Here is a 23,999-nt window from a genome sequence, read left to right on the forward strand (position 1 = left end):
GCAAACATAAATAACTTTGCTTTGTAAACATTTTTTAAAATAACATTTAAAATTAAAGGTTAGCACAAGTAAAGGCACATAAATACCGTGAGCCTGAAATTTCTCATGACTGAATTTTCTTGACTTTGGAAATAGAATCCTCAATATAAAAATAAATCGGAATAAGTTTAAAACTTTTTTTTTATAATTATAGATATTTTTAAAATGATAAATCACTTCGAAGTTAAAGCTTATATAATCTACATATTAAAGAATAAATGTATACAAAATAAGCAAAATATATTAGATAATAAATATATCCAAAACCTAAATTTTCTGATTTTTAAAATCTATTATTTTAAGATCTGCAATTAGTAGAAATTGGGATATCCTGAACACAAATCTGTATTTTTTAATACGACTAATATAATTATAAGGCTTTTAATATTTTTGTATCTTAAACCATAATGCATAAATTTCTTTCAAGCAAATCTTGCTATCAGGTGATCACTTTCTAACATTGTATTGCCTATGTTTACATAATAAACAAAATAAAAACACACAAGTTTATTATAACTTTAATAATGCTTTATCACAATTCATATTAACATGAATTATGAACCGCACATTTGAATGCTATTTTTGTCTTTGAATTAAACACTTGAACAACTCAGTACTCCTGGAAATTATGCATATTTATTTTAACACCAGATTTCACATTATTTTGCTTTCTTATCGCATTATTCATCAATTGGATAATCAAATCAATTTTATAAATATTTTTACACAAATTTCCTTCATTTATAATTTTTGAGAAATAATATTGGTTCTGGAATTTCTTATTTGCGAGGTTCAACTATATATTCACTTTATGAATATGTGTTCATAGTAAAAGATTAATGATATGGATTATTTACAAATATAAATTATGTAATACTTAAATTATGACATAGATTGTTTAACATAAACGAAACATGTACAATAGAAAACAAGAAAATTAAATAAAATTTTTTTTTAATCATATATACAAGAATAAAACAGTTATTTTTTGCCTTCGATCATTATGATATGATATCCAAATTTGGTTTTGATTGGGGGATCAGTATATACAGGATTTTGTAAATTGCTAATAGGAAGTGCAAAAGCTGCATCTTGAAATGGACCAACCATGCTTCCTCTAATCATCCACCCAAGATCGCCCTAGAAAAAAAACAAAATGTTTTTTAAGAAGTCATTAAAATTAACTGCTTTTTCAAGTTGCACAATAATCGGTAGAGAAAAAAACTATCAAGAACCAGTACTCAGTCAAAAGAAAAGTAACAATACAGTTAATACAACAAGTAAAAATAAACAATTAATAACAAAAAGTAACAATACAGTTTATCTGGAACATTATTTAAATGAGACAATCTGGCATTTTTAGAGTGTCTGCTTAATATCTTGAAAGGAATATATGTATCTTTCCTATATCAATTAATATATAATCATTGCAATAGAGAAAGTCTTATGAACTAATTTTTAGAGTGTCTGCTTAATATCTTGAAAGGAATATATGTATCTTCCCTATATCAATTAATATATAATCATTGCAATAGAGAAAGTCTTATGACAACACACGATCCTTTGTGGTGTTCTTAATTTAAAACATTGACAAATGGATAACCAAATGTTAGTATATTGATGATTTAATTAAAAAAGGCTAAAAAATAATGATATATGATAATTTTATTTTAAAAATATAGAGACACAGAGTTATCATCAGGACAACATAAGAATTTAACATAAAAATATATCTATTTAGATTGTTTTCCAACAAAAATCATAATAAAAAAACCTCAGTTATGTTTCAAGAACCTTTCAGCAAAGCTATGTGGCAGAATTTTTTGAGCTATCAGCGACAAAACTTCTAGCACTAATATCTTTCTGCAAGATACTTTAATAATAACAAACATATAAGCTACTAATTTAAAATAACAAAAGTGCAGTGTTTACAAAATTTTTAATTAAACATGTAATCATTTTTTATTACAATACTACGGGTGATATTTTCACATTTAGTTGGAGGAGGGTGGGAGAAACCGGCTAATTATTTCCTTCTTCACACTTTATAAATGATAATCACAATAAAAAAAATAATTTAAAATCATGAAATCCGTAGTAGTAATTGCTGAAAAAAGATCGACAACGAAAACGTGAGAATCGGACTCCTAAAAAAGGGGTTACTCAAATGAGTGTTTCTTTTCAAGATTAGGTTGTTGTAATAAATAATATCCGATTTCAAAACTACGGAGAAATCAATAGCAATGGCAGCCAAAAAATCGATAGAATCACTGCTTTAAAAGGTAAATATTTAAATGCACGATTTGAATTTTTCATATTGTTTGAAATATATAGAGATATTTAAAAAACATGTGAAAATCATTAACTGTCAAAAATAAAATCGAAACACTTTATCAATTCACGATAGTATCAGCATGAATTGAGCATGCCAAAACGTGATTACCTAAATGCATGATTCAAATTTTACATGTAAATTTCTGTTGAAAAGAAAACTAAAAAGTTTTAGCTTAAAAAAAAATTAAACAATTAAACATTATTTCTAAACATAACTTTTCAAATATTATTCAGGAAAAATTTGTAAAATTGAAACAATCTAGAAATAAAAAAAATATTAATAAATAAAGCTATATACTACAGGACTATAAATTTCAAAGTATACCCATTTCTTTTAAAATAAATTAAGGATTAAAACAAAGAAAATTTAAATCAAATAAACAAGTAGAATTTTTTTCCTTCAAAATTTTATGTGTAACTGTGTTTTTAGTACTAAAAAGTTAATTCTCTTCAACTTTTAAAAGCTTACATAAAAGCTTTCTTTGACTTTTTTCTAGGCTTAATATACTATAAAATAATTATAAACAATTCTATCCACTTCAATTTTAAAAAAAAATTAGTAATTCAAACAAATGCCTGAGATTTAAAATAAATGCAAACTTACACCTTGTCTTGCTTTATCCTCACTATATTGAGTAGCTACTTCGTTAAATTTTATACCAGATTTTAATTTCTCCATTGCCTCAAGGACCTTGGACTGTTTTTCACATAAAATATGTCTTACCTAAAATAAATAATTAGTAGTTATGAGAGCAATATGTGAATTTTTTTAGAATATAGCAATACTTACTTTTTAATGTAAGTAGGCTTTAGGTATATGAAGAAAATGCGTTTTTGCATGATGTAGCATCAACAAATAGAAAACTAGTTGAATATTCACTAATTCTTTATATTTATATGTTAATTTTTGATGGAAAAAGTGACTAACAAAATAAACATTAGTCAACACTTTCATAAATTGCCATTACCATATGAAAATATATCATGTCATTAAGATCAATGTATTCATTTATTTCAACCCTACTTTCAATAATCATAATAATAAATAAGATGTAAGTTATAATGTCAAAAACACTAGCTTTATTTATTTAATATTACAGCACCTTAACAGAAGTGCCCCCTTTAGTCTGTTTTGAAGCACCAGCCTCTTTAGATTCTGCTCCAGCATTACTTTTATTTTGATTTTTCCCTTTACCTTTCGGTGGCATAATAATTAAATTTCAATAAATGTTACAGGAATCAGATAATTAGACTTAGCGCCTTTCAAGTTAGAAAGCACGTTCGATCAATGAAGTGTATAGGGACAAGATGTATGTGTTCCCATAGGGAACAAGATTCACTTCAAAGCATATTTCAAGCGTGCGCAGTTTACTATCAAAAATTTAATAACACCTCTTCCTAGTCAGAAAATTACATGGCAGATAGTACTGCCATGCAATGTGCGCATGCTTGAAAACATGCTCTGAAAGAGATCATGTTTCCTATGCGACCACATACATCCTGTCTCTATACACTACCCCCGATGCTTTCAAAATCAAAATAAATAATGCGATTTCACTTCACTCAAGTTTTATTTTATCGATGCCAAACTTAAAGCTGTAATATAAGAATATTTAATTGAAAGTGCATAATCCTTATTTCATCGTTTTTGACTCTTCAAACATCACTTCATATAAATATAAGATTGAATTTATAAAGTTTTGTTTGATAAGGATTTTCATACAAAGATTATTTTACTTTCAGTATCATAAAATATCGATATATGTGTCTGCTAAAAAATATCGATTCTATTTGTCCTGAAGGAAATGTGATTGCTAGTACGTCAACATTAGCAGAAGTTGACAGGTCCTAGTGCAGCAATTAAATTTTTGTTTAATAAAAAGTTACCCTTTATTAACCAGTAATTGGGTACATGAATTGTAACATCTTATATTTAAATGCGTCAGTCGCTTATCCGCCTTTAAAGTTGTAAATGAGTGCCGAGTTTATAAAATGAAAATTGACATTTTGATACAGGCAAGTGATCTGACAGGTCTTGCTTCTTAAGTGACACGTACTAAATTTTTTTTAAAAATTATTGCTGATGGGATTTTATCATTTCTGATGGATAAATATCTATTTCTTGAGAACTACTTTGTGAATCGTGTCATTCTTTTAAAAAGTTTTGTTTGTGAAAAATAAAGGAAGACATATGTGACAGATACGGTGGAATTTCAGTTCCAGCTGTTGAATGATACGTGAAAGAGAAACCAAGTTATTCTTCTAAAATTCAGTTAATTCTCGTATAATATTATTCCGCATAAAGTTTACCATTGTTTGATAGCCTTAAATAAACTTCAAATTTTAAATCTGGTAGTTTATTTTTTAGCTCGATTTTTATTTTATTTGTTGTTAAAGTTTTAAATTCATTTGAAGTGTGACATTCTCTTTTAGAAATAAATTTATTGTAATTTTCGTGTACAAATTTGGTAATAGATATTATGTTTACTTGATTCATTAGTTTCGTTGTATTTTCGTCAATAAGAAATAAGTCAATTTTTTATAACAAGTAAACCATCTATCAACAACTACTCACTGTATTATAGTGTCCAAAAGGTTTCTTATAGTATATTATTTTAATGTTTTATGTTACACCTTCTGTAACCATAATTTATTTTATTTACATTTTAATCTATGTTGTATAAATAATGAAAAGCTTTTTTATATATTACATTTTGAGATTCAAAAATTTGTATAGAAATATTTTATGTGTGCAAGAGTAACTAAATTAGATTAGCTTCTCTGAAAAAAGAACCTTCAGTTATTATGCTATAATATTGATTCAAATGTTAGAATTAAAATGATATAGCGTATTTATATATTGATAGATGTCATATCTATAAAAATTAGAAGAAAGTAATTTGAGAAAATTAATTTTTTTAAATGTATAAGATAAACTAATTTTGTGCTTGACTGTTTGACACAATTTTTAATTAATTTTAACTTGTTAATTAAATTTTTAGTTTTTTTAAAAATATTTAACTTAATTTGTGAAAGTTATCTTTTATTTATATAAATTGAAATGATATTCACGTTTTACTCTTTTTATTTTCAATGTGTGCCTAAGTCGGTATTATAGTTGCTTCTAATTCATAATCTTTTTAAAAAAATCAATTTTTTCCTATTAGAAAATGATATCTAGGACCCGTTTAAAAGAATTTGGGACCCTTGGCGAAATGTTAATTAGGAGGCCATAACATTTTCACTGACTTAAAATTTTCTTTTGTTTTTATTTCAATAAAAATTTCATGCAACTACACTAGTATGCACAGTACAGATTGTACTATAAGCGTGCATGCTTTGAGGCTGCATCATCTGATTCTAAATTTCTCTAATAAGTCTCCAATGATTAAGAATCTAATCTGTGCTTTGCTTCAATGCATAGGATGCATATAATATGGAACCATACTTAACATAAGGACAAGAATGATTAGAAATATAACTAATGGTAGCTAATTTTTAAGAAAATAAAGGTACACTTTGCCACTTAAATATTATTAATTCAATATCTCATTTTGGATATAAATTAAGCTTCTGTAAAAGATAAATGAATAGGCTGGGTTTGCCATTGAATAAAGTATGAAATTCTAATTTTTTAGATATTAAAATTATGTAGCCCTGGGCAAGTGCCTCTTCTGATAATCTCGGGCTTATACCAATTTTATGAAAAGCCATTCTTAAAATTTTAAGTGAGAATTTTGAATTTTAAGTACATTTGGAGTGTGGGATAAAGAAGAGATGATTGCACCATTTACTGTCAGATATAAATTGTATTAGTGTAATGCCCTTATGTGCCAGCATTGTTTGCAGAACATCAATCCAGTTTTGAGGATGAATCCAGTCCATTGTTTATTGCCCATTACTGTAGCTCTAGTGCAAAATTAATAATTAAATCTACTTGAAATTTAGCCACAAATTTAATTGAAAAAATGAGCATAACATTTAAAAAAATAATGGATTATCAAATGTAGAATTAAATTACCGTTTATTTTTATTGATAAATGCAATGTTAATTATAATATATTAAGTTTATTATGTGATGATTTAATATTAAAATTCAATTATGTTTATTAATCAAAATATCATCATGCTAAATTTTTAAAAATGTATTCAACAATCTACAATAATGCAAAAGCGAGTGATTTAGTTTGTTTGTGATGAGATTAAGCATAATGGTGATAATTTTCTAAATTCCTAACTAAGATCTATTGGAACCTTTTGTAAGCAAAAATAGGCTTTTACTTAAATCATATGTAGTAAATATTGTCATTTTGACTTTGTAATCTATTCATTATTAGATTTTGCTAATTTTTTTTATTTTTTCAATTTTGTTTTGTATGCTTGCATTTATTTATCAAAAAAAAAAAAATATTTTTTACTTTCTATTCACAGAAATATGATAGGTTACTGTTTCTTAAATTTTTAGATAGTATTTTTCAACTTTTAAATATTCGCTTACTTGTGATTTTTGTATTCGAGCTAACCGGGCATAATGCCAATTCATATTAAATGGATTTTTCAAATTTAAAGTGGACCCATTAAAAATAATATATAAAAATTAAGTGTGACTGTATTTTTTTAAAAAAAAAACAGTAAATTTTAACGTAAGAAGAATGTACTTAAAAAATTGCAATTGTAAATTTTTTAAAGAAACAATCGATTGAATATTTCTGTTTTTTTAAAAATTTTTTTTTTTAAGCTGCCTTATCTCACCCGTTTTTCAGAAATATTAAATTTGATGTTAAAGTAGGGCTATGAAGTCATAGTCATGGAATCAGAATTGTAGTTAGGCAGAATTGTAGTAATCTCAACTTCATCTGTTTCATTTTCATAGGGGGGTAGTTTTGAAACTCCTTATTTAATATTATAAACGTAACAGAAAATACTTGCTTAAATTTTGCTTAAACTGTGACTTAGCTTAGATTAAGCGGGTATGAAGCTTCTTATTTAGGTTCTGGAGTCTAATTTTGAGTACTAACTCAAATTGTTACTATGAGAGATTTGGTTAATTTTACAAATTCAATAGAAATAATTTTGCATTGTCATGGGGATTTTATTATAATTAAAACTAAAGTGTGATTATTATTTTCATTAAAGTTTTTTTTTCCGATTTGTATTGAAACAAATTCACGTGTAATATTTATTATTTTTTTTAGAAATTCCTCAGAAGGATTTATTCCTATGGCAATAGACTATTTTAGTGATGGCAAGCTCTACTGACATCTCTGCTGGCACTTTAAACTTGGATAATAAGGAGCAAGACTCTGTTTCAGGCAGTTGTGAAGAAACAAAGTGTGATGAGATTATTTCTGCCCCAAAAGAGGAAAATAAATCAGAATCTTCCTGTGAAAAGAAAACGGTGGAAAAGGGTGAAGCATCTAGTAGTAAAACGTCTTCCAGCAGTGTCGATACTCTAAATGAAAATTCATCGAGACAAAACTCTAACTTCCAGGCTTTTGATGATAAACGCGTGAACGGTGTCAAACATTTAAATAATGAGCCACGTATCAACGTTCTTGGCAACTCCTTACCATTTACTCCTGAAACATGGACCGTCACAAGTGACAGCCAAATTTGGTTTGAATGTAATAAATATAATAACAATTTGAGAGCTTGCGGTGGAAATGTTAGAGGATTTCAACCTCATGTATCAAAACTTGGCAGTGACCAAATTTCATGCAACAATATATTTCCTAATTTGCCAAGTACATCATCATGTCCTCAGATACCTCACAATGGCAGTCCTAATTCAATGAATTATAATAGAAATTCGCAATATGTTGTGCATCTACATGTAAATCCTGGAGAAACTATTTCTTTTGATATGGGAGACCATGTTCAACTTATTCAAGGTAGCTATTATTTTTTTAAATTTGTTTAAATGTTTGGTTGTAATTTTAAAATATAACATGTGTATTATTTTTTAATTATTTTCAAATAAATGTAATTAATTGCCTCAAAGTTAAAGGGCATAATTTTTTTAAAATATTCTATTAAAGTACTTATAGGATATTTTGATGTGTGGATGTAAAAATCCTATTTCGAGTTTTGGCTAGGGGGAAATAAATAAAGCCATTGCCATGGGCTCTACTTCAATTTTATATATATATATATATATATATATAAAAAATCAAAGTGATAAAAATTTTTTTGAAAAATTTAAAGGTTCGTATTATGGGAGATTTCCATATCTTGATTCTACTCCAAAATAATTGTTAAGTTTTGACAATTTCAGAGCAGTGTCTGGCAAGAAAGGATAAAATAAATCACAGAAAGAAACCAACTCAAAGAGTATAACTCTCAGCCACCCTCAGTCAAACCACTGGAAATTTTTTTTTTAAATTTGCAATATTTAATATCTATTTGGTGATTGTAGTTGCTGCGACAGATCACAATATAAAAGTATCCCCTTGTATCAAAAGTTAAAAAATTTTATTCTATTTGTACACAAAATATGCTAAAAAGTGAAATGTTATGAGGTGTAAAATTTAAACACCTAAAGTATGCTAGTGGGATGATTTTTATCCAAAATGCAGCTAAATACCTACTTTGATAGTGAATACTACTGATCGGTGTGATAGTGGTTTGATAGTGATCGGTGAAACTGAATCTGTTGGAAAAAAAGTTACGTCTATCCAGAGGTTTTTGTGTCTGATTATACAATTTAATTTATAATTATCACTAATTAATTGGCATATTTGAGGCTGGAGGAATTTTATGTCCGTTAAACTATTAAGAATTGATTTTAAAGTCTAAAAATCCAATAAATGCAACTAAGTTATCCATTTGTGACCTTTTTTTTTTGTTGCTTACTTTATATTAAACTATGCATTTAAATTTCTTTGGTTTTGGGAGGAAAACATGGTTAATACTCCTTAAATTACTGAGTATCGTAATTGTAAAATCTTTCTTTTGATAAATGAAACTTGCTGCATATCAGTAATTTATTTCCATACAATTTCTGGATTATAAATAACCTACATAAAAATTGAAATTTCTGTAATTTTATTTTGAAAAATTTTATTTTTATAATAAATTTTATAAAATAATGAACTTATTTTTATAATGTGAAATTAAATCATTTAATTATTGTAAAAATTCTTGTTTTGGAATATAGACAAAAAGGCCTCAGGAGTTAGATAACAGTATATTTCAGTTTAAATATTTTAAGTGATATGCCTTTTTTATTGCTGAAATATGCCTTTTTTATTGCCTATTTTATTGATTCAATAAAATGATATGTTTTAAGTTCCTTAAAGTAATTTAATTAAACTTAAATTTTCAACTCTATTTAGGTAAATTCTTACCAAAATTTTTTCCTACACCCAGTCTATAAAACAACTTGCCGACATTTTTTTCCTACTCATTAAAGTGTTTGTATCTAAAATATAGTTTAGAGCTTCTAATTTTAGATTAAAATTTTGAACTTGTTATATTTAATTAAATATAGATAAAATAATTTATATTAATAGGACCTGCTACCGTGCGAATGGTCTCTAGTAATAATACTCCCCCAGTGCCAATGCCCGTGCAGGTTCCTCCTGGACACATGGTGCAGCAAATAGTTGATGAACATGGTACATTAAGACACATTATTCTTTCTCCTCAGCCGCCTGTTGCCGTAACAGTTGGAAATCCTTATGTAAGTTAAGTTTTTATTTTTAGTTATTTAAGTTGTTTCTTTAAAAAAAAAGTGCTTTTTTGTCTAGCTTGTTTAAATTACACATTTTGGCTTCATAAGATCTTGAGAATTAAAGTTTAAAATATAGGTTAAAACAGGTACATTATGTGTTTTATTTTTGTGAGATAGTTTTAATTTCTACTTTAAAATGCAAAAATAGGATGTATATTATAAATAATTAACTCTAATACAAAAATAGTTTTTTAAAACAATATTAATCTGTAATGATAAAAGGAAGAGTGTGCCTGTGTGTCTTTTTCTCATTACTCCAGAACCCATTGTGCTAGGGTTCTGAAATTCAGACAGTGGGTGCATGAGACAAATTTAGCCCTGATTCTAAAAGTGTGTTTGTTAATTTATATTAGTCTGGTCAGTATGGATGTTTGAAAAATAGTTTTTTTCACATTTGTTGAACATTAGCTATTGTTATAAATTCTGTTTTTATTAATACATTCGAACCTCGTTAATACAAAATTGGAGGAACTATCACAATTATTTCTGAACTGATAACTGAATTCTATCTTATCCGATGCATCATAAAAACATTTTATTACTTACTGACAATACATATTATGTACTTCATAAATGTATGTAAATAATACAATTATGTATCATACAAAATAATCTTTACAATTTTACTAAATTTTTAACAAAATATAACAGATGAAAAATATATTGTAAAAACCAACAATTTATACATTTTATTTGGAGCTGAAATAATGTGTGACGATATGAATTGGTTGTTTACCACCGGATCAAATATGTGTTTCACGTAAAGCCATATTTCATATTTAGCAGTTTTGTGCTTATGAGGTTTGGCTATATTTACAAGATAACAGCTGTGAAGTTTGGGGTTTTACTGCTCTGTTGTGTTAGGTGAGCTCGAGAATCAATGTTGGTGGCATGTGAAGGGTATGTCATCAAATTAGAATTTCTTATGTTATCTGATACCATATTTTTATTTTGTTTATAATTAAGATTTTTTATTGCGTTTTTATAAAGCTCAATTATTCGAATTCAACAATTGAAATAAAAAAATAAAGTAATTTACTTAAAAGAAAAATTAATGACCAAAATCGCTTATTGTAGTAAGTTTGACTATCTCCAATTGACTATTTTTACATCATTTTCAGTGCCAATTGTGACTAAACTTTATTTTGATGAAGTAAGTGTTTTGAGAAAACATGTTTTTCTAAATCTAACAATGTTAAGTGAACCGGAAGAGTAATACTAAATAAAATTTAGATTATTTAGTTTTAGCAATTGTGACACTATATGCCTTTTCAGATTTGTAATGTTAATACTGATTTATTGATTATTTATTTCTTATTAACTAAATACCCGTACTTCGTAAGAGCTAAAGAAAAGTAAATAATTAATTTATCAGTACTAACCAACACCAAGAAATTGAGTTGTAGATTGAGTTTACTTATTCAAATAATAAAGAACAGTTTCATTCCAGTATAGATAATATTTTAAAACAAACACAAATAAAATCCTGGTTGTATGGCTTAATAAGACAACTCTATGAAAGTAACGAATTATATTTATGAGTGTCTAATAATACAGAGCCATAGAGGAACACTGAATAATAACAAATCTATTGCCAGTAAAATTATTTTAAAATTCCTTTCGCCTTAACACAAAACAACTCGTGTACCTTCAATATGTTTAATCCACAATTGAAACCAAGTTCTATCCATTGTCCAAGTTATCGAGACCTGACTCAGCTTAGATTAATTCAAAGTAGACCACACTAGATCAAACGCTGGCTTTCCATTCTCACAGTATTTCAGCAAGCTTTTTGCTGGCTGTAGAATGGGAACCTGAAAAGATTCCTGAAAACAAAAAGCACTTAACGGGACAAGTGCCTTGTCTGAATAATCGGCAAAGCTTTCTGGTGAGCATCAAAATGAACTCCACAGATAGGAGATTAGTCAGAGCTGTCAGTCACAAATAACCACGCTCACTCAATACTCTTACCCGCTATCAAAACTCATGTTTAACAAAAAAAAAAAAAAAAAAAAAAAAAAGAAAAGAAAAAAAAAAAANAAAAAAAAAAAAAAAAAAAAAAAAAAAAATAAGAATAAGAATAAAAAATTTATAAAATCATACACAAAACTTTAAAGCATGCAGCAACACAATAAAGTTAATATAATCCCAAATATGGTGAAGTAAGAAAATATTTTGAAAAATTGTCAATACAAATAAAAATCATTTATGACTGGTAAATTTCTAGAAATTTTCCACCATTTATTAAAAAACAATTTTGCTATTTTAAAATGTTGGGCTTAAAAGTGTATCCAAATTTGAAAATTGATTAAAATCATTGTCAATAGTGAAATTTCAACTTGAATTTAATAAAAACATGCATTTAAAAGTACTAGCACTAAAAGTTATTTCTATTATGAGCACATTTTTGACATGTTCATATAGAAAAAGTTCCAGGGAGAAAAAAATGGTTCATAAAAAAAATAAAGGTCTGTAAGAATAAACTTATAATAGTGTTTAAGATAATGTTTGAACTTCGACTTCCTTTAAAGTTTTCTGGAGTTAAAAGAGAGACACTGATAAACTCTTTTTATTATTCTGGAATGTTTTTTAATGTAGAAGCTAGTGGAATATGAAATTTGGCTTCAAACTTTAAATTCAGTTTATTATTTTTAATTTTAAACTTCAACATTATTTTACGATTCTTATACTTTTAATTTTAAAATTTCGCGTGCAGGTCATTGGGCTACCGAAGCAGGGGTGCCACACCCCTCTGCAGGGGATCAAAATTGCGATGGCATGTCTTCGGATCATCCGGGATGTTTCCCAGACTGTCGCCAGTAGCCCATTGTGCAGCTCTAGTGCAACGTACATGAACTGCAACAACAACAATCAAATTTGAAGAAATAAGAATTTTTTCTGATTGCTTTTATTAAATTAAAATAATTTTTTATTTCAAGCTATGAAAGTTATTTTATCGAAATATTAATCTGCAGTTGACTCTTCTTGTAATAAACGTCATCTGAATATAAAAGAACAATCATCCAAATGATAGTAACAGTAGGAGAAGTGTTCGTTTTAAACAAAGTTGTGCTGATTGAGAACTTTAAAACTATTTAAATGTCTTAACTAAATTAATATAATAGTTTAAGAAACACATAAATTTAAATAACAAATTGCATTAATATTTATTTACCTTTAATAAAATCTTTATTATTAGAAATCCATAGAAAATTATTTAAAAATACAATGCACACTTACCTACCTTTCATGCTACATTTTACATTAATGCAACAAAGATTAAATAGAAGTTTGTTTTTAATGTTTTTGACTTGTCAGTTCTTCTTGATGCAACATCAGTAAGTTTCACATCTAGTACATTTTTCACATTTAATTCCATAATTTTTTGAAAGCTAAGTTTTTTTAAACTAATATCTCGTTAAAAAGAATCAGTCTTTGATGACCTTTTAATTAAATGATTGGTTAATTGATGGTACAGTACAGAACCCGTTATCCGGAAATCAGAAAACCGGAAAACCAAAAAACCGGAACGAAATTCGATAAATTTTCCAACCATTTTTTAAAAAATAAATTTTTTTTCCTCATAAGAATTTAGTATTTTTCTTTCTTTTTCGAAAGATGTTTACCTTAGAATCATTTTGGAAATAATCATTAGTGTATTACTTCATCATTTTTTCTTCTTTTTTAGATTATTTCCAAAAAAAAATGTTTTTTTAGTTGGGTTTAACAACAAAAAAACGGCTTTTTGTAGCGATTCAGAAAACCGGAAAAATCAGTTATCCGGAATAGCAATGGTCCCGATCGTTCCGGATAATCGGTTCCCTACTGTACATTATTAACTGATAAAAAAAATTATATGGCTTTATATTTATGCCAGGATGCAAAGTTTCTAGAAACAAAATAGAATCTTTAATTTTTTGCTAAGCATATTTCTATCAGGTTTAATGAATTACTCAGTTATTATACTCTGATTTATGCAAGATCAGCGACTTGCTTTCTATTCATATCTAAGATCAATATGCATAATTATGCAACCAAAATTTGGACAAAAGTCATAACGAAATATTTGATTTGCTACCCCCTTTTTCCCACCTCTTCATGAAAAGTTGTCCCTTGCTAAACTTTAATTTTTTGTAAGTAAAAAAATACTCAAACCCATGTAAAATTAGTGTTTAAAAAGTTGCACACAAAAATGAATTTAGAAAAATGTAGAATGCCTGTCTTGAAGTTATTTTAAAGGATTTGTTTCTTGTGAAGAAAATATCCACCTTTCAAAGTGAGTATATGATGGTTTATTCACAGAAGATTGCTGTAGTTTTAAAGAAAAAATGTCTGTAATGTTAGGAGTCTCATCTACAGCAGTGTTTCCCAAACTTATGACTTTTATGTACCCTTTCTAAATTTGTCGTAACGCTGAGTACCACTAATAAAAAAATGAATGAATTTTTTAGTATAAAAAAGTTTCACGGAGGTTATTAACTCTGCAAAAAATAGCCAATAGAAAAATACGTAAGCGTAAATTTTCATGGCTAGCCTTGTTTTAAAATAAAAATTTGTGAAATTTTCGTTTGTTGCAAGATATTTTGCATAAGAACGCGTACCCCCTCTAAACTGTTCCCGTACCCCTGGGGGTACGTGTACCACACTTTGGGAAACACTGCTCTGCAGGATTGTTTGTTTTGTGAGATTTCACTGTGTGATCACCTGATCAGATCGCAATCCCTGACCGATTAATTTTTCATGGATTTGTGAGATTTTTACTATAATTTTAATTGCTGTGAATGATGAAATTACTTAAGAATATTAATGCTGTAAAATTTAAATTGATTGAGTTTGATAGTTTCCACTTATCTTACAGTGTATCTTGCTGTCAGAGGTTATTCATAACTTAGCTTTAGCTAACCTATTCAAAGATCATAAGCACCTGTTATTGGGGTTGAGAGGTTGTGTTTGCACTCCTCTGGATATCCAATGAATTAAATTTTGCTTTTAACTGTTATTGCTACTTCTTTCTTTTCTCTTAAAAATATAATATGATAAATTCTCCTGATAATTAAACTTGATCCAAGCGTTCAATTTTTAAATTAAGTTTCATAATTAAGTTTCATGATTAAAATGATTTTTTTAATTATGAAACTTAATTAGTTAAAACTTATCTTGCAAATTAATAAAAAAAAATCATAGTACAAAATTGTTAGAAGATGAAAAGTAGCTAGTGGTGCTTTGAATCTTCCAAATGATCCTAATACCAATATGAATGCTGAGATTTTAATAAAAATTTGAATTAATTTTATTTTGGGTTTCTTCAATATTATCTAGTTTCTTCCATTCTTTTCCTTTTTTTTCAGTTTATTTTTAAGTTCTTGAAATTAATAGGTTTCTTCTGGAAAATACTTAACATTTTGCTAAAATTGTGTAAAATATAATAAAAATTTTAAGCACTGTATTAACATTATTGGATTAATTTTTCATTAGTTTGAAAAATTTGAGGAGATATCTTATCGAGCTATAATACTATTTATTTGAACCTCTGATTAAAAAGTAATTTTATGATAAAACTAAGTCAACTGTAAAAGTAAAAAATATATCAGATTTGTGAACATAGGGAATATTTTGATAGATTTTATAAAAATATTTATATAAAACTGCATAATAGAAAAAAACTATCTGACAGTCCCATTATGAGAGGAAAAATGTGTGGGTATGTTTTTTATTTTAAAAACTAAATGAATATTTAGATAAAATTTGGAACAAATGATTATTAATTTTTTCAGGTTATTCATTTAACTAAATTTTTTGAACTATAGCGAAATTTATTTTTTAAACATAGTTCTGTTCCATATGCAAACAAGATATCTAAATTATGGGGTGGCACTGTTGTTGATGTGTAGAGTTCATAAAAATGCTGATCTCGAGGAAAGAGCAGTTGCTATGTGGTATTGAAGTTGACATAGTCATTTTACAGTTACAAAAATTATTAGAGGTTGTGGATTAACACTGAGGTTGCCAATGGCAGAAATACATATCAATGTTATCTACCATTATCTGAAGTGGGTGATGAGAAAGTGTTACCTTATAGAATGGTTATTAAATGGGTTCCTCAAAATGTGCAACTAAATCTCTGGCAATCAATTTAGCTACCATGAATTTGTCATTGATCACATTACAGCCTGAACACTCATCGATGGAATCCTCAGAACTTGACCTGTCTTCCCATGTCTCCTTCCCTAAACCAGAAACATGAGCTTGAAACACGAGCCGTAACTATTGCTGGACTTAACATGGTTGAGTGCTTAGGAAAAGACCCTGCTCATGTCCTCCTCTTGTCTCTTAAGACCAGGGGAAGAATAAGATCCTGTTAATAAAAGTGTTATACATGTTGCAGATGTTTCTGCAAAAAATCCTTTTTCTTTATTTTTTCTTCTGTGAATCAACTTCAAAATTTTCCTTTGTGAACCATTACCATTTTTACCATTGGCATTATTGCTTCCCATGACAAACCCTTTCCAATGGCACCACTTTCGTCAAAACCTAGAACTGGCACTTGGGATATTTACTTAGTAAGTGCTTAGTGCTCATCTCTCTTAGGTTGCAGATCTACACAGCATAGGACGACCATCATTTCTCATACATCAGTGAATTGTGAAATTAAATTTAAATTACATAACTTGCGGAGACTAGTTTCATCTAACATTCGGTTAAAAGCGAATAATAAAAAGTTTATAGTCAGTTTACAGTCAGTGCTCGTTCATCGACCATATTCTTAAAACGTTTAATTGCGGAATATGCTGGAAGCAACTTGTCAAAAGCACTACATTTGGTTTAGGCCGGTGTTAACTTTTTGAAGAAAAATCTTAAAGATTTGAAACTGATTTGAGGGACTTTTATTCAAAGATGCACCTAATCAAAAATTACTTGCATTAACTGAATGTTAAGGCTAGATCTGCATCATAGAAAAGACGAGCTTAAAGAGTAACATTAGCTTTCTGCTTATTACTCTACCGAATATGTTAATTGAATCTGTTGCTTATTCTTTTTTTCTCGCTCATCATACTTTTTGAAATTGTAAAGGAATTCATGCAAAGGGGCCTGGACCTCCGCAGCACGAAATACGAACTTCCAATAGAAATTCAAGATGCCCAAAAAATTCCAAGTTATTCAAGATGCCCAAGTTAATTCCAAGTTATTCAAGATGCCCAAGTTAATTCTAACCATCCATGAATTTCGGTTTTCGAAAATATCTAAATTTTTTATATTTTTTTGTGTACTTACTATCATATTTTTATAAATGGTATATTTAACCCTTCAAATATTAACCTTTAAAACCTCATTTCATGTAAATATGCATATTTTTAAAACTTAAAATTGTTAAACCATTAAAATGAAACCAAACAGTTAAAATTAAATAAAAGACATTAAAATCTAAAATTTTATTTAAAAGTCGAATAATTTGTGTTAGAATTTAAAATTATCTGTGTTAAGAATTAAAACTATCTATTTTAGAAATTAAATTATCTATATTTTAGCTTAAAATAATTTGAATTAATACATTGGAATTTTAAGCTTAAATTCATTGTAGCGCACGCCCTCTACGATCTGCGTCGGTGTTGGAAATCATATCTCTGGGCAGCCGGCTACGAGTGGTGAAAAAAAAAAAATTTATTGTGAGAAGGGATAAACAACTCACCTCCTCTTTCTTTTTAGAAGACGATCCGATAGCGAAAGCTGAGTGAAAGACAGCTGTCTTTTTGATAAATAAAACACGTAAATTCGAATTTGTTGACGTTTCCTTTTCTGTGTGTTTACATTCCATGCATCTGCTGCGAATCGTATTAACCAGCAAAGTTTATAAAATTAGAAGACGTGTGACTTATTAACTTGGTATAAGTTCCTTATTTTATAATATCGTAATCTATTAAACAAGATATCTAGAAGCCTGTGTTTACTCTAATTAAGGATTGGTATTCTTTTATTTATTTATTTTTGTGATTCGAAAACAAGCTTTTTCGTCAGATTCATTTCCCGAAATTGAGAAGTTACATATGTTGGTTTTAATTATTTACAACGTTTTATCTTCTCTTTTGTTCGTTTGACGATGTATCCCTACATTTAATAGTGATGTAGTAAAACTGGAAAAGTATTGTAAATCCTGTAAAATCGTTGTCTACGTCAAAAGGTTTATGTTTTAAATTGGGAAAAGTTAATTTTTTATTTTAATATTCCGTTATCATTATACGGGATAAAGTTTTTTATTTTATTTTGAAGTGTAGGAATTATAACAAACAATTTTTAAGTGCAAGCAGTTGTAACAAATTTTTAAGAACATTAATTTAATGTGTAAAAAGGGAAATATATATATATATATATATATATATATATATATTTATGAATTCGAAACATTATTATAAAGTATTTGCTTATAGCAAAATTTTTATATAAAATTAAATTTACCAGGGTATTGATGCTGGTAATTTGTTTATCATTCAGGACAAGACTTATTACAAATGAATATGCTGTTGGTGCTAATAAAAATCTTTATAATATTTCGTATGAATATTTTTTTTACACTGATTTAAAATAGTGTTAGTTAGTACTACTATGCAGTATAAAAGTTATTATGTTATCTAGCAGAATATAAATTAATATCAAATGAATTTCCATTTAATGTGTTACATTTTCTCAACCTCTTTCTGAATTACTTGAAAAAAAAATATTTTGCTAAATGTAGCATTTTTAAGCAATAAATTTTTTTAATTTTAAAAGAATTTTTTTTATATCTCAAAGTGAGCCATTTTAACTTTTTCATTGTCATTCATGATTTCATACACAGTTGTTTTTGCTTAAAATTCTGTATATTCCCAAAAATTAGCTTTACTGTGCTAATTTTCAGAATTGTCATTTAACAATAAGTATTATTATATAACATAACATGTTATTTTGCTTGGTATGCATTTCCTCCCTTAAATTTTGAACTTTCATTTTAGAAATCATGGTTATAAATTATTTTTATATGCTTCAAGGAAAGAAATATAAAATTTTGACATTAAATCTCGAACGCTTTTTAATTACTTTGCGTTCTTTAAATAATTCTAATCAAATTGGGAAAGTAAGTTGATAATATAGTCTTATTAACTAAAAATGGCAAAATATGTTAATGTGCCATATTACATGTTTTGCTGCATGTAGTTATTACATAGATTTATAGTTACTGTTTTATTTATAGTGCAAAATATTTCTTTTAATTGCGAGATTTAAATGAATTAAAGTAATTTATTTAAATCATTGATGTAAATAATTTTAATTTAGTGATTCTTTTATAAATATACTAAAATTTTGGAAGAAGGAATAATTTGTCTTAATTTTGAAAGAGTTTATGTAAATAATTTTTCTGGTGCTTATTTTAAACATATTCACTTAAAGATAGTGTATTGCAAAAAGTTTTTTTTTTAAACAAATATTACCTGTGGCTAATCCAGGATTTTGAACTTAATACCCATTTTTGTAAAACATTTTAGCATCATTTAATTTTGTGAAATTTTAACAAATGATAAATGTGTAAATGTGAAAGTAAAGATTATATATAAAAAAAACAAAAAAACATTAGCTTATGCAGATGCATTGAATTTTTTCTCTGCAAATGGGCTATTTGTTTAAAAAAAATTGCCAATCTAAATTTTTGTTATTATTTCTGAGAATGTGTTGATTTTGCTTGTATAATTAAGAGGTTTGTAAAAGTACTGATTTTTCTATTTTTAGTGAAGGTATTGTTTTTGCTAGGCTGATTTTTATGAAAGTACTAATAAATGGTTGCAAAATCCACCTAAAGCCTTGATTGTTTTTCTTAATTCAATTATCAATTTTTAAAAATTATTAATAAATTTATTTTGTTATTAATATTTGTTTTTTTGCAGAATTTCTAAAATTATAAAGAAATTTTATTTAATAACCTCCCTTAAAAACTTTACCTTTCTCCATAATAAGAGAGATGGCAATGTGAGTTGCTTTAAAAAGTTATCTCTTATTGAAAAAAATATTTATTATCATAATTCACAAATTTAGGATTTCTGGTTATTTTGATATTTTATGGTATATTTTATAGAAGTTTATATTTTTTACTTTTCTATTTGTATGTTTTCTATCCTTCCATCCGAATATTGTGGCTATGTTACTCAATTCAAAGTATTATTCCATATATGTTTGAATTGTTTCATTTTTGCAATTGTTTCATTTTTGCAATTTTTTAATTTTTCAGTTCATTTAAGGACTTAGTAATAAAAAATGTAGACAAGTGAATAAAAATATAGTAGCAAGAGCAGTATCAAAATTATAATTTTTTTAAAATTAATATTAGAAAGGTGTTCCATATACTGCATATAACTAATTAACCAGTTCATATTGAAGCCTTTTAAATTAATGTGAAATTTAAGAGAAAGGATGAACCCAGAACAGAATCAGTATGATTTTTGATGGTTAAAAGTAATTGCATTATTCCTTTGCTTAGATATTGTCATAATTTGTAATTTTTCTATTACCATTTTATCATTAACAATAGCAATGGATTCATGGGCGATTGTAGAGTTAGCTTGTTTCCAATTTGGCAGATCTGATATTGATACATGTCCGTCACTGAAACTTTTACAATTTTTGATCACAGCAATTTTATACGCTAGATTAGATTTGTCACAACCAATGAACATTTAGAAATTAATTCATGTTCTGTGCTTACCTTCTGCTCTTAATGCTGTACATCAAGGAGTTCTGCTTTGAATGTATCCATTATAGCATGACTTTACATTTACTTTAAATGCTTCCATGCTAAGTGATTAATCAGTTATTCATAACCATACTACTCTTAATTTATAGCATACTACTATTAATTTATAGCATACTACTTTTAATTTATAGCATACTACTCTTAATTTATAGCATACTACTCTTAATTTATATCATACTATTATTTTATAGCATACTACTCTTATTTTAATTTATAGTAATGAAGGGTTGCACTGCTATTACTGATGTCACACATGTCAAATTTTCATTTCGACAGCCTTTATGTTAACTTCCAAAGTTACTTGCTTGAAATTTATGTTCGTTGTTTACCAAAATATAATAGCTTTGCAATATACTGGGAATAAATTTTTTTAAAAATGGTCTGTCAGATGGTAGTATTAAGTAGATTTTGCTACCGTTTCTTGTATTATTATTAATAATTAAAATTTTTATGAGGTGTGTTTAGTTTTGAGTGTATTATTTAATTGATGAAATTTTTATATATTTTAAATGATACCTTCATCCTATCTGATCTAAAAAATTAGTTTATTTTATAATAACTCTCAAGTAAGTTATTAAAAATATAAATTTTGTGGTTAAAAGTTTAGTTATTAAATATTGTTACTGTGATGTTTTAAACATTTAATGCTTTACTGTATGAATTGTATAGCTGTGCTTGAAATGTGTCTTTAAAAAAATTAAAGGGAATTGTTTATTTTTTTGATAGAATGGTTCTGCTAGTGGCTCCATCACTTCTCCTGTAAGTGGCACTGCACCATTTTACCTCTATCATCATCCTTCATATTCTATCCCTCCTCAGTTTCCTCCTCATATTCAGCCCGGGCTAAGGGCCCAGGGAATGCATGCATCACTTGAACCTCTGCAGTTGCATCAAACGAATGGTCATTCTCCAGGTATCTATTTAAAATAATAAAGTGTTAAAAATTATATCTTATTATTTGTACTGTTTAGAAGTTTTCAATTATTGAAAAAGGTAGTTATTCTCTTTGAATAAAATAATAATTGTATTATAAAGAGCCTGTAGTCAAAAAGTTTTAATTTAAAATTTCAAATAAAAATGTTATGTAGAAATTAATTTTTCAGGCAATATAGCAATAGGCATATAGTTGGTGATCCCAGATTTAAATTATCAAACAACTGGATTGTATAAGCTTACTAAAAAGAAATATTGAAAAAGTTTTTTACAATAAATGTATAAATAAATAACTTGGTAATGGGAAATTTGAAATATATAGATTTATTGTAGGAAATGTATAGCTTTGCGTAATGTATGGCCTTAAATAATTCCCTATTTTTTTCCTTTCCTTATAAATTTTGCATTATTTTTGGAAAAATAGTAGATTGCTGAATGTTTAACAAAAGAGTGATTCTTTAGAAAAAGGAATGCATTTGAAAAGTTAAATGTTTCTTTTTTTCATAGGATATATATTTTGATAATGGTTCAAATGTTGTACGTAAATATTTTTAACTATCATTTTTTCATAATGTAGTCTGAATTAAGACTAGGGATACATTATAGAGGTAAAGTTTAATGTATATAAATAGATTTTTTTTTAAAGAATGTTTGATGAAAATAAACCGAATAGATTAATATTTGCTGAAATTTTTAGATTGTGGCTTTCATGCAATAAAAATCTATTTTTTCCATGTTTTATAATGAGAAAAAACAGGAGTAATAAAACTTTTGTATAATATTGTTCTAAGTGATAATACTTAGAGAATTAAAAAATTTAATTATGTATAATCGAAGAAAGTTACTTTTTCTAAAAGGTTACTTTAAGCAACAAATCTGTTACTTAGTCCATTAAACTTTACAATGTGTGTAAATTATCTTGTATTAATACATAATATAATTATATTGAAGTACATATTAAAATATGCGTAAAATGAGTAATATTATAATTTTTTTAATTTTTTTTTACTTTCTCCTTTTATAATAAGTGGGATAAAAAAAATATAAACTCATAACATTTGTTAGATATGGTATGGCATAATACTTTTATTCATTTATGTTATCTTTTTAAAATCTCAATATTTTATCCAAATTTGCATACATAAATTATTTACAAAATTTGTAAGTCATTTCTGTTATTTCAAATTATTAGTTATAGTAAATATATTTTTACAGAACCAATGATTGTTCATAATTGTACAATAATCATTAGTAATTACTTTCAAAAAAGAGGAACTAAAGTATTTTTAGTTGAAATCATTTCCAAGAGAAAAAAAAAAAAGAAACTTCAAGTAATACATGAATAAAAAACCAACTGTTTTCCAGGAGAAAGTTAAATAATGGATAACTTAAAAATTAAAATCGAATAAAACTTAGTTATAGTTTTCACTTTTCTTATTAAGAAATTGATTTTTCATTGATTGTGTTTTATTGATTGTGTTGAAACTACTAACTCTTTAGCTAAAACTAACACATTAATGAATTGAATCTTTATTTTATGTTATGGTGATTTTTTTTACTTTAGGCATAAAAGCTAAAGCTTGGTGGTGTGAAATTATTTGTACTTGCATAATATATACAGTATATAATATTAGCATTCACCATTTTTATACATTTTTGTTACACATCTCGTCTAATGTGCTTAATCGAAGAAAACTATTTTTATCTTTTTTTTGATTTATCTATTAATTATCTATTAATTGTTCATTTAAAGCATTATTATAGGAAGTTAGTTGCATAGGTGGATTTTTATTTTCATTAAATTTAAAGAAATGCACTAATAAAAACTGTTTTTTCCCTGATTAAAAAAAGCTTATTTTATAAATCCACCTGCACTGTTTTTGAGCTGCAATTTGTTTATTGACAGGCATGGCTGATTCTTCATCTCATCTAAATTCCTTTAAAGATGAAAGGACCCAGAGACAGTTTTTTAAATTAAAAAAACGTTTAGAAGCACGCCAAAAAGACGGAAGCACTACTTCTAGTAGTAGTAATTTTGGTCAGTATATTAATTTTTCACAGCTTATTTCAAAAATATATACTCCTATTTTTTATATCAACCAGATATCAAATTAAATGGAAAGATTTTAACATCTTCATATATATAATGTATGTTACTATAGACTATGCTCATTATAACGAGCCCTG

The 23,999-nt window shown here is 26.9% G+C and overlaps 2 protein-coding genes across 4 annotated transcripts in view; one reads left to right on the plus strand and one right to left on the minus strand.

Moving 5' to 3' along the window:
- Positions 1 to 976: 976 nt before the first annotated feature.
- Positions 977 to 3,827, minus strand: LOC107454498 (peptidyl-prolyl cis-trans isomerase NIMA-interacting 4). The gene is made up of 3 exons (XM_016071711.4): positions 3,477 to 3,827; positions 2,978 to 3,097; positions 977 to 1,179 (listed from the first exon to the last, which is right to left on the minus strand). The coding sequence occupies exons 1-3, from the start codon at positions 3,579 to 3,581 to the stop codon at positions 1,021 to 1,023; spliced, it is 384 nt and encodes a 127-aa protein (XP_015927197.1). The 5' UTR covers positions 3,582 to 3,827; the 3' UTR covers positions 977 to 1,020.
- Positions 3,828 to 3,908: 81 nt separating this feature from the next.
- The window catches only part of LOC107454492 (fibronectin type-III domain-containing protein 3A), a 53,895-nt gene continuing 33,804 nt past the window's right edge, over positions 3,909 to 23,999 (plus strand). The window contains exons 1-5 of one of the 3 annotated variants that reach the window (XM_016071696.3): positions 3,909 to 4,389; positions 7,569 to 8,264; positions 9,885 to 10,054; positions 21,606 to 21,792; positions 23,719 to 23,850. In XM_016071696.3, the coding sequence (XP_015927182.1) occupies positions 7,616 to 8,264; positions 9,885 to 10,054; positions 21,606 to 21,792; positions 23,719 to 23,850 (1,138 nt within the window). In that variant the 5' untranslated portion in view covers positions 3,909 to 4,389; positions 7,569 to 7,615. Of the gene's footprint in view, positions 4,726 to 7,568; positions 8,265 to 9,884; positions 10,055 to 21,605; positions 21,793 to 23,718; positions 23,851 to 23,999 lie in introns of all 3 variants that reach the window. The other 2 variants (XM_016071697.4, XM_043043000.2) reach the window with 2 other exon arrangements.

This window comes from Parasteatoda tepidariorum, chromosome 4 (genome assembly GCF_043381705.1).
Source record: "Parasteatoda tepidariorum isolate YZ-2023 chromosome 4, CAS_Ptep_4.0, whole genome shotgun sequence".
Taxonomy (NCBI): domain Eukaryota; kingdom Metazoa; phylum Arthropoda; class Arachnida; order Araneae; family Theridiidae; genus Parasteatoda; species Parasteatoda tepidariorum.

Excerpts from the sequence above, each read along its gene's own strand:
- LOC107454498 (XM_016071711.4), bottom strand. The coding sequence starts at position 3,581 with ATGCCACCGAAAGGTAAAGGGAAAAATCAAAATAAAAGTAATGCTGGA. Across the intron at positions 3,098-3,476 it reads AAGGGGGCACTTCTGTTAAG|GTAAGACATATTTTATGTGA; the intron begins GTGCTGTAATAT and ends TATTTATTTTAG. Across the intron at positions 1,180-2,977 it reads AGGATAAAGCAAGACAAGGT|GGCGATCTTGGGTGGATGAT; the intron begins GTAAGTTTGCAT and ends TTTTTTTTCTAG.